We start from the raw sequence: 15,221 nt of genomic DNA, 5'->3' as shown, positions 1-15,221 counted from the left end.
GTCACCGTGGAGCCCCCGTGAGTGCCTGTGACAGATCGGTGCCTTTGCAGCCCAAGGTTGCCCTGGGATGTCACCATGGAATGGCTGTGACTGCCTCTGACCACACGGCTCTTTGCCATCCCCAGAAACCCTTGGGAGGTCTCCATGGAGCCCCTGTCTCTGTGTGTGACATTCCAGCTCTTGAACAGCCTGGAGACTCTTGGAAAGTCCCCATGGAACCCCTCTGAGATCCTGTGACAAATCTCATTCTAAGGAGGCAACCATCACCAGGAAACCCTGTTGCTATGGTCAGTTTCCATGGCAACCATCTCCAGCCCCTGTTGCTATGGTCAGTTTCCATGGCAACCATCCCCAGCCCCTGTTGCTATGGTCAGTTTCCATGGCAACCATCCCCAGCTCCTGTTGCTATGGTCAGTCCCTGGGCAGCTCCATGGAGACCCCATGCCAGGGGTGGTTGCCATGGACACCAGCTCAGGCCTGGAGCCAGAATCTGTTTCCATGGCAACCATTGGCACTCCCATCCCCAGGGTCATGGATCCAGAACCACAGAATTGGCTGAGCTGGGAGGGACTCATCAGGATCCTCGAGTCCAACTGCTGGCCCTGCACAGGACACCCCAACACTGCCAGCCTGGGCCTGGCAGCACTGTCCAAACGCTGCTGGAGCTCAGAGAGCCCTGGAGCTGGGACCCTTCCCTGGGGAGGCTGGGCAGTGCCCCAGCAGCCTCTGGGCAAAAAACTTTTCCTGGGATCCAACCTAAGCCTGCCTCGACTCAGCTGCAGGCGCTCCCTCCACTCCTGTCCCTGGGCACCAGAGTGAAGAGGTTCCCTCAGCCCCAGCCAGGGACCCGCTCCCAAGGCTGCTGCCATGGCCACCAGGGCTGACACCAGCTGGGATGCTCCATTTCCAGGGGCCAGGGTTCAGGAATAGGATTCCCCAATTTCCTGCTCTCGCTAAAACCCTGCTGGCGCTCGTTGCCTTCCCACCATCCATTGAAGGAAAAAAGGGAAAGATCCCAGGCTGGGATAAGAACAATTTATTGGGAACAGCAACAAGACCAGGACCAAACAGGAACAGAAGCAATATTGATAACAGAAGGGATAAGAAAAACTATTTCCACAGAAAACTACATCACCAATGACTGTCTCTTCCTGGCCACGTGTTTCCTCCTGCATGGAAAGGACACCCTTCTCCTCAGGTAAAGACAGAGACAGAGTCCCTTTCCTGCCCCTGGCAATGACCTGAGGTGGGAGTGAATGTAGTGACAGGGCCATGGCCAGACCCTCATGTTCTTCTATCCCACATCAGGTCATTGGCAGGGGCAGGAAAAGGGACAGGTGTCTTCCCAGCATGGATCACAGGGAACATTGATCACCAGGGCTATCCCTAACAGGGTCCTCCAATGGGGGATGAAACTGGACCAGTGCACAAAGCTCTTCCTGCAGCTGGGGAATTTTCAGGAGTTCCCTTACTGGTGGCTCCGTTGGTGTTTGGTCAAGTCAGAGCTCCAGGTGAAGCTCTTCCCACACTGGGGACACAAGTAGGGCCTCTCCCCAGTGTGGATGCGTTGGTGGCTGACAAGAGTGGAGTTTTGCTTGAAGCCCTTGCCACAGTCGGGGCAGAGGAAGCGCCTCTCCTCGGTGTGAATCCGCTCATGCAGGAGGAGATTTGAGCTGCTCTGAAACCTCTTCCCACAAGTGGGGCACATGTAGGGCCTCTCCCCAGTGTGGATGCGTTGGTGGATGATGAGGTCAGAGCTCCAGCTGAAGCCCTTCCCACATTCCCCACACTTGTAGGGCCTCTCCCCAGTGTGGATGTGTAAGTGCCTGACAAGATGGGAGTTGCAGCTGAATCCCTTCCCACACTCCCCACACTCGTAGGCCCATTCCCCGGTGTGGATCATCAGGTGTCGTTTCAGATTGTTGCTCTTCCTGAAGCTCTTCCCACACTCCAAGCACTTGTAGGGCTTCTCCCCATCAGGAAGCTTCTCAGGGACCACCAGCTCCGAGATCTGGCTGAAGCTCTGCCCACCTTCCTGGCCTAGAGTGGGTCTTTCCTCCTCAGAGCATCCTGGGCTGGGCTTGCAGCCCCTCCTCCTGTGAGATCTCCAGGGATTTTCCTCCCTGTTGGATTCCTGCGCTGTGGAGTTGCTCAAAACAGCTTCTTCCATGAGGTTCTGCTGCAGGGATTTGTCTTTCCTGGTCTCCATCCGCAGCTCCTGCTCTGGGGGAGGAAGGACAAGGAGAGGATGGGATTTGCCTCTGTGCCACAGGGAAGGTCAAGGAGATCCCCCCAGAGTGTCCCCAGCAGTAGGGCACCGGCAGCGGGGCTGTCCTGCCGCCGGGGGCTGTGCTGGGCTGGGAGATGGAGCAGGAGAGAGGGAGAAAGGGGCACTGCCTTCCTCCTCACCTGACTCAGTGTCCCAGGGCATCTTCCTCTTCCTCGCAACCTTCTCGTCCATCTGGCGAATGTTTGGGTACGGGAAATCCTGTTTTGGGAGGAAAACAAGGGATGAGCACAGTGAATTTTGTACTGGCTTCAAAGCAAACCAGGGGGACAGTCTAAGCCAGAATGACAATTGAATAAGAAGATTAAGATCACGGCAATGATACAGAAACACTGGCTTAATCTGACAGAGTCAGGATATAACCTGACAACCCGTTGGTCAGGGTGGTGGTAGCTGTCTGATGAAATGGTGGCTGCAGTCCGGCTGGAGTGATGAACGTGATTCTGTCAAAGCGGTGATCCTGTAGAAGGGTCTGGTCTTCCTCTGAAGGTCCAGTGGTGCTTATGGAGCTCTTGTCCTCTGGGAATCCAGTAGGCAAGGTGGTCGTGGTGTTCCAAGGGTGAGATTATATCCAGGTAGGAATGCTTGGTTCCTCCCCCTGGGCAGAGCATCCCACAATGGGATGATGTAATTTTATCAGTCCTGCAGTGACACTCAATGGCCCATTAACAGAAGATGGCCCTGGAGGGCGTTATCAGGGCTGAGCCATGGAAGAGATAAAGAACACTGCCCCACCTGTTGATAACAGTTTATGGAGATGGTGACTGAAAACACTTTTGGTTACATCTGACACTGTAACCTGAAACAGTGAGGCAATCCCTGCTCGGGGTGGGGGGTGAACACCACCCCCCTTACCCAAACTGGCTCCGGTGTAAAACCCCCACCCTGGGAAGGCCACGCACACAGGGGACAATGTCACACTTGCCCCACTTCAGGGGAGATCTCTGTCCCTGTCTCTCCCTTGCTTTCCCCCCTTTTCTCTTTCTTTCCATCTCTCTCTCTACCTCACATTTACTGTACAATAAAATCCACTTTGGATTTGGTCTCCTTAGCACCTGAATTGGGGCAGAGGCATCTTTCTAATTATTTTATTAACCAGATTGCAACATTATTTTGGCACAGTGAGTTCAGGACACTGTTGTCTGACCCCAAGTTCCTTTGACAACAGCCTGGTTCCCTCCTCTAAGGAGGTTGTGGTTCTTTCTGAAGGAACACTTGGAAACTTGGATGCAGCTTCTTCTGAGCGACTTTTGGGAGAGCTTATGAGGGTGTTGTGGGTGGTCAGTGTAAAGAAAATATTTTCTTGTCCTTCCCTGAAAAGTTTGTTAAAATCACTGGAAGAAAGGGAACAAATGATACCAGTGATAATGACAAGGATCATTCACCAAACGGTGAGGAACACAAGGCTACTAAAATCCTACAAGAAGCCTGGCTCAAGTAGCTAAATTCCCAAGTAACTCCCGATTTCAGAGGCTTGGGGGGAGAATCATTATTTTCTTTGTCCTTGTTGCCTTTGTAACAGCTACACAGACCTTTTCCTTCCTTTTAATAATCTTTATTGGGCCAAATTTCCATGTTTCTTTTTTTGGAACCTGCCTGCATATGAGTTGGAGCTGTGCTGGAACTGATGAATTTTGGAATTGCTTCTGTTCTTGGTTTATTAATGTTTGGGATTTGTTTGGGTTTCCATCACAAGTGACTTGTGGGAAGAGCAAATCTTCCTCAAGGCATTTTATGGAGGGTTAAGTTTAATTTCTGCTGAGTTTGCTTTGTCCAGTGCTCAGAGGATGCTCAAGGGGTCTCTGGTTTTGGTTTGGCACCAATTTTCTTCTGATTTGTCTTTATCACTTAAAAACACTTTAAAAATGGCTAAAAAGATTATTGACCAGACATGTCAAAAATCCCACTATTTAGAAGGTATTTGAGGTGGAATTTATGGTTTGGGAACATATTGTGGAGGATCTGTGGATTCTTGGGGGATATCTGGTAGTATTTTCCATACCTTTCCATTCCATATGCAAATGTGGATTGGTCTGTCACCTCAAAATGACTCAATCCCACGCAAAACTCCTCAATCTTACCCCAAAATAGGTGAATCCCACCTGAAAATGGCTGGTTCCCACCTCAGTCCCATGCCAAAATAATTTGATTCCTCAGCCTCCAGGGTGAGATAGAGTTGGAAGGAGATTGGGAGAAGTGAGATCCAAATTTGAGGTTGTGGGATCAGAATTGTGTGGGGCTGGGTGGTTGTGATTTATTTTGATAATAAATAAAACGATCAGAATTACTGATTTCTGTCCCATTCATTTTCTGTCAGTTCTGGTTTGCTTTTCAGAGTGCTGCCTTCTCAGCTGATTTTGTGACCTCCTGTCCCAGACTGAAAAGCAAGATGTGTTCTATTTGCCATCTGTATGGCAGTTGTCCTGTGTTAAGTGGGCAGTTTTTCCTTATCTCTTCCACAATCAATCCTCCCTCAGGGGAGACATCTGCTGATAATGGGCTATTGAATGTCACTGCATGACTGATAAGAACTGTAACATCCCATTGTGAGATGCTCCACCCAGAGGGAGGAGCCAAGAATTCCTACCTGCATCCAGTCTTGAGATTCTGGCCCTCCAACACAGCTTTTTCTGGGCTGGATTTTCCCAGAGGAACAGCTGCCCCTTCCTCTTCAGAAGAAGATTCCCATTCTTACAGGATCACTTCTCCAACAGAACCACACCTGACACTCCTGGAGGACTGCAGCTACAATTCCAATTGGACTGTGGCCAACACCCAGTCCAACAGGGTGTCAGGTTGTATTCTGACTTTGTCAGTGTTGTTTTAGTTAACTGAAATGTTTATATTTTTATTTTCTTCCAATTAAAAACCTATTATTCCTGCTCCCATATTTTTACCCAACAGCCCCCCTTAATTTCCAATTTATAGAAATTCAGAAAGAATCTACATTTTTCCATTTCAGGGGAGGCTCCTGCCTTCCTTAGCAGACACCTGTCTTTCCAAACCAAAACACCTCCTTTCTCTCCTGCCTTCCTTTGCCTGCTCTGTTTCTCTCTCAGTGTCTCCCTTGACCCAGGGCAGCTCCCACCAAAGACCCTGCCCTGATTTCATTCCCAATCCATGAGCTACAAAAACCATGGGTGAAGTTAGGAAGGCTGGCAGTGAAATGTCACTGTAAGATCTTGCTCCACTTGGCTTTTGGCTCTTCCATAAGAGCTTTTCCTTCAAGGGCAGGAACATTTTTCCTGGCTGGGAACTGGAATTCCAGCCCCTGGGAGCATGTGCCATGGATCCCAGAGGGGCATTCCCAAGGCTCCCAGGGTGCTGCTCCTGCCGTGCCTCCCAAGGAGCTGTGCAGGGCAGGGGACAAGGTGCAGCAGCTGTGTTGGTTCTGCAGTGCCAAAACGGCCCCTGGTTCCAGGAGATTTCAAAACTGCAACAGCAGTTCCTGGGTTCCATGATACCCTGCTGTGTCCCCATGGATATTTGGTGTCATTAAGTTCTTCAGTGTCACAATGGCCACCTCGTTCCATGAGCTTCCACAGTGTCCAAATGGCTTCTTTGGATGGGCAGTGTCACCATGGACCATTGGCTCCATGCAGCCCCGCTGGGTCACCATGGACTCCTTGGTTCCATGAGGTTCTGGGGGTGTCTCCATGGTCTCCTTGGATCCACAGTGTCACAATGGACCACTGGATCCACGTGGCCTTGCTGTGTCACCATGGCCCCTTGGTTCCATGGGACCCCAGGGTCACAATTGACTCCTTGCTTCCACGTCACCCCCTCAGTGCCAAAATGGCCCCTTCGTTCCATGGGGGACACAAAAGATTTATAGAAACATTGAGAAAAATCCTGCTTAACACAGCTGCAAACATCTGTTTGCCTTCCGAAGAGAGGTTAAAGGTGAGGATGCCACCAGCAGCTTCTATATGCAACAGAGATCCAGGGAAAGAACCGGGACAGAGAATTCAGCTGGGAGACTCAGAGAATTCTGCTTCCAGAGATCATTTCTGGTCACACTGTGCCTTGTAGAAAGGTGACACCATTCCAGGCAGCCTGTACTGAGCAGGTGGTTCCTGAGTGGGGTTTGTTGTTCAGGAAACCTGATCAAGCTTTTTCATTCTTTCTTTCCCAAGAGGAAAACTTCTCCTGGGCCTGTGTACAGGCAGAGCCCTGAGGAGAGCAGGTGGGACACGGTGCAATGGGCTGGGACATGGAGCTGCAGAGCTCAGGGACAAGGTTCTGCTGCAGGGCACAGGGATGTCAGTGCCAGGTGGGCGATGTCAGACATGGTGAGGCTGGGGGTGAGGAGCAGCTTGTCCAAACAGGATCAGCCCTCAGGGGGCTCATTCTTGTACATGCCCAGACCTCCTAAGGAGAATTTCAGTGTCAAGATCACCTGGGGAATGCTTTTATCCGCTCTTCTCCAAACTGGGAAATAAAAAAACCCACTAATTTGATTGAAGAATAAAAGGTCATAACGTGCACTTGGAAATCTTCCTCCTTAACAGAACTCCAGACTGACTCCAGTCAGCTGCACAAGCCCTGGAGACTTGCAGACAATTGAATAAAGACAAAGCGCCCCTGAGGGCTTTCTGTATTTTGATGATCCCCACTGTGGTTTTGGGACGGAGTCCAGGACCCTCAGGCACTGAGAGAAGGCTGAAGAAGCTGCTCAAGGAGTCAGAAGCAAAACTCCAAGTCCCTTTAAGCATCACTGGGCGCCACTGAGGGCAGGGACTGCCAAAGGCTCCCAGGTTGTGGGAACTCAAAATGTCTCTCAGACATTTTTAGATGTTCCAGGCCTTGGTCAGAGGCAGTCTAGACCCCAGCAGGCAGCTGGAAACAGCTGTGACTTTGAGTTTGAACTATGGAATGAATTACCAACTTTGGAGGTGGAACAAGCAGTCACAAAGGGTTAGATAGTATAGTAAAAGTAGTTACAAAGTAGAGGGGAAATTTTTTTAGTATTGTACAGGGGGGTTTTAACACTTGTACAGGGGGGTTTTTACTTTGTACATGGGGGTCAGAAGTTCTAAGATGGAGGAAAGTGGGCTGAACCCATCCTTCTTCTTTCTTCTTCCTTACCTCCATGTTCTTGGTGATGTTGGCACTCACAGATTGGTTTAGAGTAGAAAAGCACTTGGTAATATAGGTAGTAGGTATTGGGGAATAATTGTAAACATGTTATAGGTAATATATCTTATAAAAAATAGCAGCAGCCCTGGGCGGGGGAGAGAAGAAGAAGACACCAGACAGTCAGGGTGTCAGGAGTGTGTGCTTCTCTGCATGGGCCGCTGACCAAAGGGCCGCAGTCCAAGAACCTAATCTGTTAGATAACTAGCAATAAATCCTCTTGAGACCGAACAAGAAGAGGCTGTGAAGTTTTTCTTTGGGAACACGGGTTGGAGGAGAAGCTTTATCACCATATGAGACCCCAAACCAAACCCGGGGTTCTCACATCTGGCATCCCTGAGTGTGGGCAACATCAAGAAGACCGAAAAGAAACATCAAACAACCTCCAACCTTCATCAGTGGAGAAAAAAAAAAAAAAAAAGAAGAGCAGAGCACACACACTCGCCGCATATTCCAAGAAGAGAGGGAGCGGACAGCTCGAGATAAGAACCTGACCTTCACTGAAATAACTCGTCTCGGGGACTTTACAGGGAGGAGATGACCCAGAAGCACACCTGGGATCTCTCACCTGTGACCTGCTGGACGGTGATCAGTGCCATCTCCAGACTGACCTCGGGCTGACTCAGCTTTTGGTGAGAATGGTCAAAATTAAGAACATGGGGGAGGAATTCTCCAAGAGGAAACAGAAATTGTATCTGCCTTCCAGGGCATCATCTCTGCCCATCCGATGGAGATTGCTCAAAAGGAGCTGAAAGATTTATTATTATGGGTGAGGTGTAACTTCCCACACTCAGATCCAGATTTATTGTATGAGCCAAATTTTTGGCAGGAAATTAACAAGCAATTATATTATCAGGCTATAAAAAATAATAAGCTTGCTGCAAAACTTTTATCTTCAGCAAGAACAGTTTTAGAGTCACTCTCACAACGCAGCAGCTCAAGCCAGGCAGCTATGGTTCCTGGTGACAAACCGGGGGGGGACAGTCCGGCCAGCAGCTGGGACAGCCCCTCTCAACACAGACACAGGACAGGCAGGATTGCTTCCTGTGGAACATCAGGGAGATGATACCCCATTGCGTCCCGTGTCCCCAGGCTCTCACTGTTCCTCAGTTTCCCAAGAGTCCCTAAGCTCCTCCGATGCAGAAATTCCCCAGACAGAGGCAGGCGAGCCAGGCACAGCCGCGACCCTCGGTGGGAGGAAGACATTGCCCAAGTCCAAACTCATGGCAGGAGTGGCAGCGGTGGCGGCTCCGGTGGGGGAAGGTGCGAACGTGAGTGCAGAGCAGGGGGAGGAGGGAGGGGAAAGTGCCTCCACATCTGCACAGGCTGGGAGTTCAAAACAGCCTGCTCAGAAAGCGAGGCCGGGGAGAGCGGCGGGGGCGGGACGGATCGGGGTGAAAGCGGAGGGTGCGAGTGTGGCGGTGGTACGCTCGGAGCGCCCGGGGACGCGTTCAATGTCGAGAATCCGTGAGGCCGCAGAAGCGGCCGCCCAAAGGGCGTGGGAACTTAGCTCCCTGACTGTGGCAGCCAGGGCTGCTGAGGAAGCGGCAGAGGGACAGCAGGAGGCGTTCCTCGCTGCAGCCCAGGTGGCGGGCACGTGTGTGAAGGTCGAGCAAAACCCGACAGCCACGGGTGCAGGGGATTTCTCACATTTCGAATGCGCGGGACAGGCACACAGGGGGTGGAGCCGGCGCGCACAGGCTGTGGGTGCTGGCACAGAGCCAGGAGACAGGCAAAGTGAGACGGAGACATCGGGGCTGGAATGGGAACAGGAAGGTGATTGCGTCAGCCTTGGGGGGGATGGCAGTGGCTCTGATTCGGAGGCGGTGCGGGGCGGAGCGAGGCCAAAGCATAGCCGGGGTCGGAGCAGGAGCCTTCACTCCCCTGAGATGACGCAGGCAGGGATGGGGCGTGGCCAGGATGTAAGCATTCCTCAGGGCACGGTTCCATCACAGTTCCCATGGCAACAGACAGCTCAAGCCCACGGCCAATCCCTGTCAGCTTCAGACATGGCCAAATTAGAACATTTGTTACAACAAGAGTCAGTTTCACCAACTGCAGGGATTGCAAACGTGAATCAGTTGTTAGGAGAAATGCTCAAAGGTTTATCGGGAATTAGTGCGGGGTTTGCAAATTTAAATCAGTTGACAGAAGAAATGCTCAAATGTTTATCGAAGTGCAGATTGAAGAGCAGAGTGCGGTTCCCACCTCAGCTGGTCAGGCGGCAGCGCCATCTAGCGGCGGAACCACAACATTGCAACAGGCTTCGCAGAACTTGTCCGGTCAAGGCACTGCGCCACCCAGTGGTGAGACTGTGACATTGCAGGACTTTTTTCCAGTTTCTTATAAGAAAAACTCCAGGGTGAAAAAGGTCACATCTGCACGGCAGCAGGAACCTCCACTGACACCGGAACAGTGCGGGACTCAGGACACTTCTGCTGAGGCCCAGCAACGGGAGGAAACGATACGCATCACCGCTTTGAAAGGTGTCCCAGCTTGGACAATTCCAAAATCAAGGTCTGCCAAACTTTCGGGGCAGGGAGAGTCAATCAATATCAAAGGTGGTTGTTGAATTTCTTTTACGATATTTAAGTACAGCCTTGGAGTCACAGCCAGAACTGTTGGTTCATCTTCCAAAAATTTTCCAAATAACGCAAGGCAGTCGTGTGTTCTCCTCCACAGCAGATGCTTCACTTTTCTCCAGAGACTCCCAGCCTTCATCTTCGCAGATGCTGCAGACGCTGTTGGTATCGGTGAGTGCTGCTGCACCAGAACTGCAGCCACAACAGATGACTCCACTCTACAGGTAAGTACCCACTGAATTTACAGCTTTGCAGAGCGCAAAAGTGGACTGGCAGGACATTCGAGCAGAATTGGAGAAAGAGAAAGGTTTATTGCAGGGCTTGGGAAATATAATGATGCCAGTGAACTATGACGCTCAGGGCCAAAACCCGAGATGGGAACGCCTGGACCGTGGAGCACTCAAAGATTTAGCTAAGGCCATTCGGGACAATGGGTTGTCATCACCATATTTCAAGCAAATGTTAAAAAGTATTTTTGGAATGTATGATTTAACACCGTATGATCTTAAATATCTTGCGACATCAGTTCTTACAGACACCCAAGCTCTCGTGTGGCAGAAGGCGTGGAGGAGATCCCTGGAGGAGCTGAGAGCCAGATACCAGGGCGGGCCGAATGCGAACCTCACCATGGCGCAGCTTGCTGGTGATCCTCCTGAGGATGATCCAACTCAACAGGCAGTGAGGCTCCCGCGTCACGTGCTCAGCGACATCAAAGAGGCAGCACGGAGGGCGATTCTTCAGATTGCTCCAGCGGGGGTCCAGGACACAATCTACACCGAGATCAAACAAGGTCCTGCAGAGCCGTTTTCTTCATTCGTGGATCGTCTTTCTCAGGCGGTGGAGCGACAGGTGAGCGAGGAGGGAGCGAAACCACACCTGGTCAAAAGCCTCGCGTTCTCCAATGCCAATCCGGAGTGCAGACGGATCATCAGCATGATGCCGCACCAGGCCACCTTGGCAGACATGATTGAGGCGTGCAGCAAGGTGGGGACACCACAACATGTTGCTTCCATCATGGAGGAACACTTGGGGGATCAAATTGAAAAACGTGTCAGGGAAGCTCTTGCAAATTATACAAAGGGCAACCCTAATGCAGAAAGACGGTGCTTTGGGTGTGGGGCACAAGGACATATTAAAAGGAACTGCCCACAACTTTCAAAGCCCAACAAGCCACCAGACCTTTGCCCTCGGTGCAGGAGAGGGAAACATCTCGCAAGTGAGTGTCACTCACAGACAGATGTGGATGGGAAACTTCTTCCTATTCCGGGAAACGGGAAAAAGAGCGCAAATCAACGCCAGCGCGCTCAGACACAAATCCTGGAAGTGACACAGAACCAGCAGGGACAATCCTCGGGGAGCAACAAACAGAACCCCTCAGCAGAGCAATCTCCAAAATCCCCAGCGACCCAGACTTGGTACCACCCGGATTCCAATGCATCTTGGCAACCTCCAAACTGACGTGTCTTTTGGACAATAGCCATGCAGTGATACCTACAGGTGTCACAGGGACTTCTTGGAAAAGACAGGACTTTTTAATAATGGCCAGGGACAGGAGCAGTATCCTTGGACTTGTTGTTTATCCATCTTTGATTTCAGCAAACCGTAATGAGGAGCTGATGGTCATGGCAAAAGTCTTGCGACCACCTCTGACAATTCCACAAAACACACCGATTGCTCGAGCCATGGCTTTGCCATCTCATCCAGAAAGGCAAGCCATGCCAGTGTTCAACAAACGGGACTCTTTTCCTGGTGATCAAGCAGAGGTGCATGCATCTTGGGTGAAACATTTGAGCCGGGATCGGCCCATTGTTACTTGTCAGTTGACTTGTAACGAAAAGACAATTGCTATTACAGGGATGCTTGACACAGGAGCGGATGTTACAGTTATTTCATACATTTTTTGGCCTTGGGAATGGGACTTGGTTGCACCTTTGGGTTCTCTCACAGGCATAGGGGGGAGTTCCCTGTGCATGCAGAGTGAGAACGCAATTGTTGTCACAGGTCCGGGAAAAAAGACAGCAGTTATCCGTCCTTTCATCGTGCAAAAGCCCATCACAGTATGGGGAAGGGACCTTTTGGCACAATGGGGACTGAAATTAGAATTGGATTTTTAACAGGGGTCACTGTGGCACTTTGAAACTGACCTGGAAAACAAATGATCCTGTTTGGGTGGATCAGTGGCCCCTAGAGCGGAAAAAATTGAGTGCATTGAAAAAGTTGGTCCAGGAACAGCTGCAGAAGGGACACATCAAACCAACAGACAGCCCATGGAATTCCCCAGTGTTTGTCATTCACAAGAAAACTTCAGGGTCTTGGAGACTGCTTCATGATCTCAGGAAAATCAACGAGGTCATCAGGACATGGGGCCACTGCAGCTTGGGCTTCCATCTCTCTCGATGATCCCGAGGGACTGGTCGCTTGTGATCATTGATCTCAAGGACTGTTTTTTCAGCATTCCACTTCATCCAGATGATGCTTCACGCTTTGCATTTTCTGTCCCAAGCATCAACAGAGAAGAACCTTTGCAGAGATACCACTGGACGGTTCTTCCTCAGGGACTCAAAAATTCTCCAAGCATTTGCCAATGGTACGTGGCCCAAGCTTTGCATCCAGCATGAGAGAAACATCCAAAACCAGAAATTATCCATTATATGGATGATTTGCTCATTGCAGCACCAACAAAACAGGAGGTGCAAGAAGTTCGTGACTGTGTGATTGCGCAGATGCAAAAAGCAGGACTGGAAATTAGTACACCAAAAATACAGGAAATTGCACCTTGGAAATACCTGGGGTGGAAGATCATGAAACAAACAATAAGGCCACAGAAACTGGAAATCAACACAAAGGTCATCAATCTCCAGGACTTGCAACAGCTTTTGGGGGAGATCAACTGGATGAGACCGATCCTGGGAATCACCAATGATGACATCTCGTCGTTGCTCGATCTTTTGAGAGGGGACAATAACATCAAATCTCCCAGAACTCTGACGCCTGAAGCAAAAAGAGACCTTGAAAAGATCACAGACATGATTCAGCAGAGACAAGCACATCACTTTGTAGAATCATTGCCTTTTCATTTAGCAGTGTTGGGGGAAACAGCACAGTTATATGGGTTGATTTTTCAATGGGATTTGTCTCAAATGGACCCTCTTTTGTTGATAGAATGGGTTTTCTTAGCTTACAGGCCCTCAAAAACAATTCTCACGGATCTAGAAATGGTAGCACAGATTATTATTAAGGCGAGAACCAGGTTGCTGACAATGTCAGGCAGAGATTTCTCAGTTATTCATGTTCCTTTGAAAAAAGTGTATTTTGAATGGGAGATGCAGAAATCACAGGATTTTGCAATTGCTTTGTTAGGATATCTGGGAATTTGTACAGTTCATTTTCCAGCTCACAGGATGCTGAATGAGAAAGTAAGTTTCAGGGAAAAAACAAAAATAAGCCAGGAACCAGTGGATGGGGTGACACTGTTCACTGATGGTTTGGGAAAAACTCACAAATCAGTGGTCACATGGCGAAATTCAAAAACAGGGGAGTGGAAATCAGACATAAAAATGGTACAGGGTTCACCACAAATTGTGGAATTGGCAGCAGTTGTCAGGGTTTTTCAATTGTTTCAGGAACCTCTCAATCTGGTCACAGATTCAGCATATGTTGCAAATGTGGTCAAACGGTTAGAGGGATCACTTTTGAAACACACTGACAATGAAATTTTATATTCATATTTGTCATGCATGAGGACAATTCTGGAAAATAGAGAACACAAATATTTTGTTACACATATCAGGGCACACTCATCACTCCCAGGGTTCTTAGCAGAGGGAAATGCTCAAGCAGACAAACTCACAATGACCATATCTCAGACATTGCCGCATATTTTTGAGCAGGCAAAATTGAGCCATGCATTTTTCCATCAGAATGCACAGGCATTGATGGAATCCTTTTGCCTCTCCAAAAGTCAGGCGAGGGAGATCATCAATGCTTGTCCAGACTGTCAGCTTGTGCAGCCTCCTGAGTCTACAGGAGCTGTCAATCCAAGGGGATTGCAGAGTCTTCAGCTCTGGCAAGCTGATGTCACAAAATACCCATCTTTTGGGAGGCTCAAAAATATCCATGTTTCAGTAGACACATTTTTTGAGGGGCGATTTTTGCATCATTACATACAGGGGAAACTGCAGAACATGCCTGCAGACACTTTTTGCAAGCATTTGCATCACTCGGGGTGCCACAAGAAATAAAAACAGATAATGGTCCAACTTATACAGTCAAGGTGCTTGACAAATTTCTGAAAAAATGGGGAGTGAAGCACATTTTTGGTATTCCTTATTCTCCCTCAGGTCAAGCAATCATTGAAAGAACACATCACACCCTGAAATCCCTTTTGGATAAACAGAAAAGGGAGGCTCAACACCTTATATGCGGCTGAACAAAGCTCTGTATGTATTGAATTTTCTAAATGATTCATTTTCAGAGCCCACACCACCAATTGTCAGGCATTTTACAAACAGTACACAAGCAAAGTTAAGGGAAAATCCTTTGGTTTTGATCAGAAATCCGGAATCAGGACAAATTGAAGGTCCATTTACATTAATAACTTGGGGCAAGGGTTTCGCTTGTGTTTCCACAGAGCGAGGACCGAAGTGGGTGTCGGCGAGGTACGTGAAACCTTTTCGGGTGCAGACGCAGGTGGACGCGGACCCGAGGAGCAAAGAAGAGAGCACGCAGACGGAGGCAGAAAAGGATGCTGCAGACGTCTCATCAGACAATGATTGATTACCCAAAGACTTGGGTTTTTTTGGGGGAAATTAAGTGTTTTTTGAGTGTTGCTGTATTGCAGGGTTTCTCGCAAGAGGTTGGGGACATGGACATGGGGTTCAGACAGGCAGTGTTCATGTGCTTCATTCTCTCACCTGTTGCCTTGGGCAATGAGACAGACTTTCCCATGAAACAACAAAGGGAAAATGTGTGGGAAACTCTGGCAAAGGCAGAGGGTCTGGACAGTATTTGTCTGACTCATTTAAAACCGGGGAAACCATTTTCAACATGTTTGGTAGGGATCTTTTTTCCCTCAAACAATATAGTCCGAATTGTGATGATGATGTTTATACCTGGAACAAGGCTCGGAGAATTGCAGTAGCAATTTTCTCACCCCAAACAGCATCAGGGGTGGCCTTGACAGAGTTGGACCACGTAGCATGCTGGATTGAGCAAAC

General features: G+C 49.4%; 1 protein-coding gene across 1 annotated transcript in view; it reads right to left on the bottom strand.

Annotated features, from left to right (window-relative positions):
* Positions 1–15,221, bottom strand: part of LOC144246546 (uncharacterized) — a 972,872-nt gene that overhangs the window by 869,239 nt on the left and 88,412 nt on the right. Inside the window, exon 4 of the mRNA XM_077784457.1 lies at positions 1,709–1,969. Within this exon, the coding sequence (XP_077640583.1) occupies positions 1,709–1,969 (261 nt within the window). The remainder of the gene's footprint in view (positions 1–1,708; positions 1,970–15,221) is intronic.

This window comes from Lonchura striata, chromosome 6 (assembly GCF_046129695.1).
Source record: "Lonchura striata isolate bLonStr1 chromosome 6, bLonStr1.mat, whole genome shotgun sequence".
NCBI lineage: Eukaryota > Metazoa > Chordata > Aves > Passeriformes > Estrildidae > Lonchura > Lonchura striata.
The sequence above is the reverse complement of the archived record's forward strand: the minus strand, read 5'-3'. Positions and strand labels throughout refer to the sequence as shown.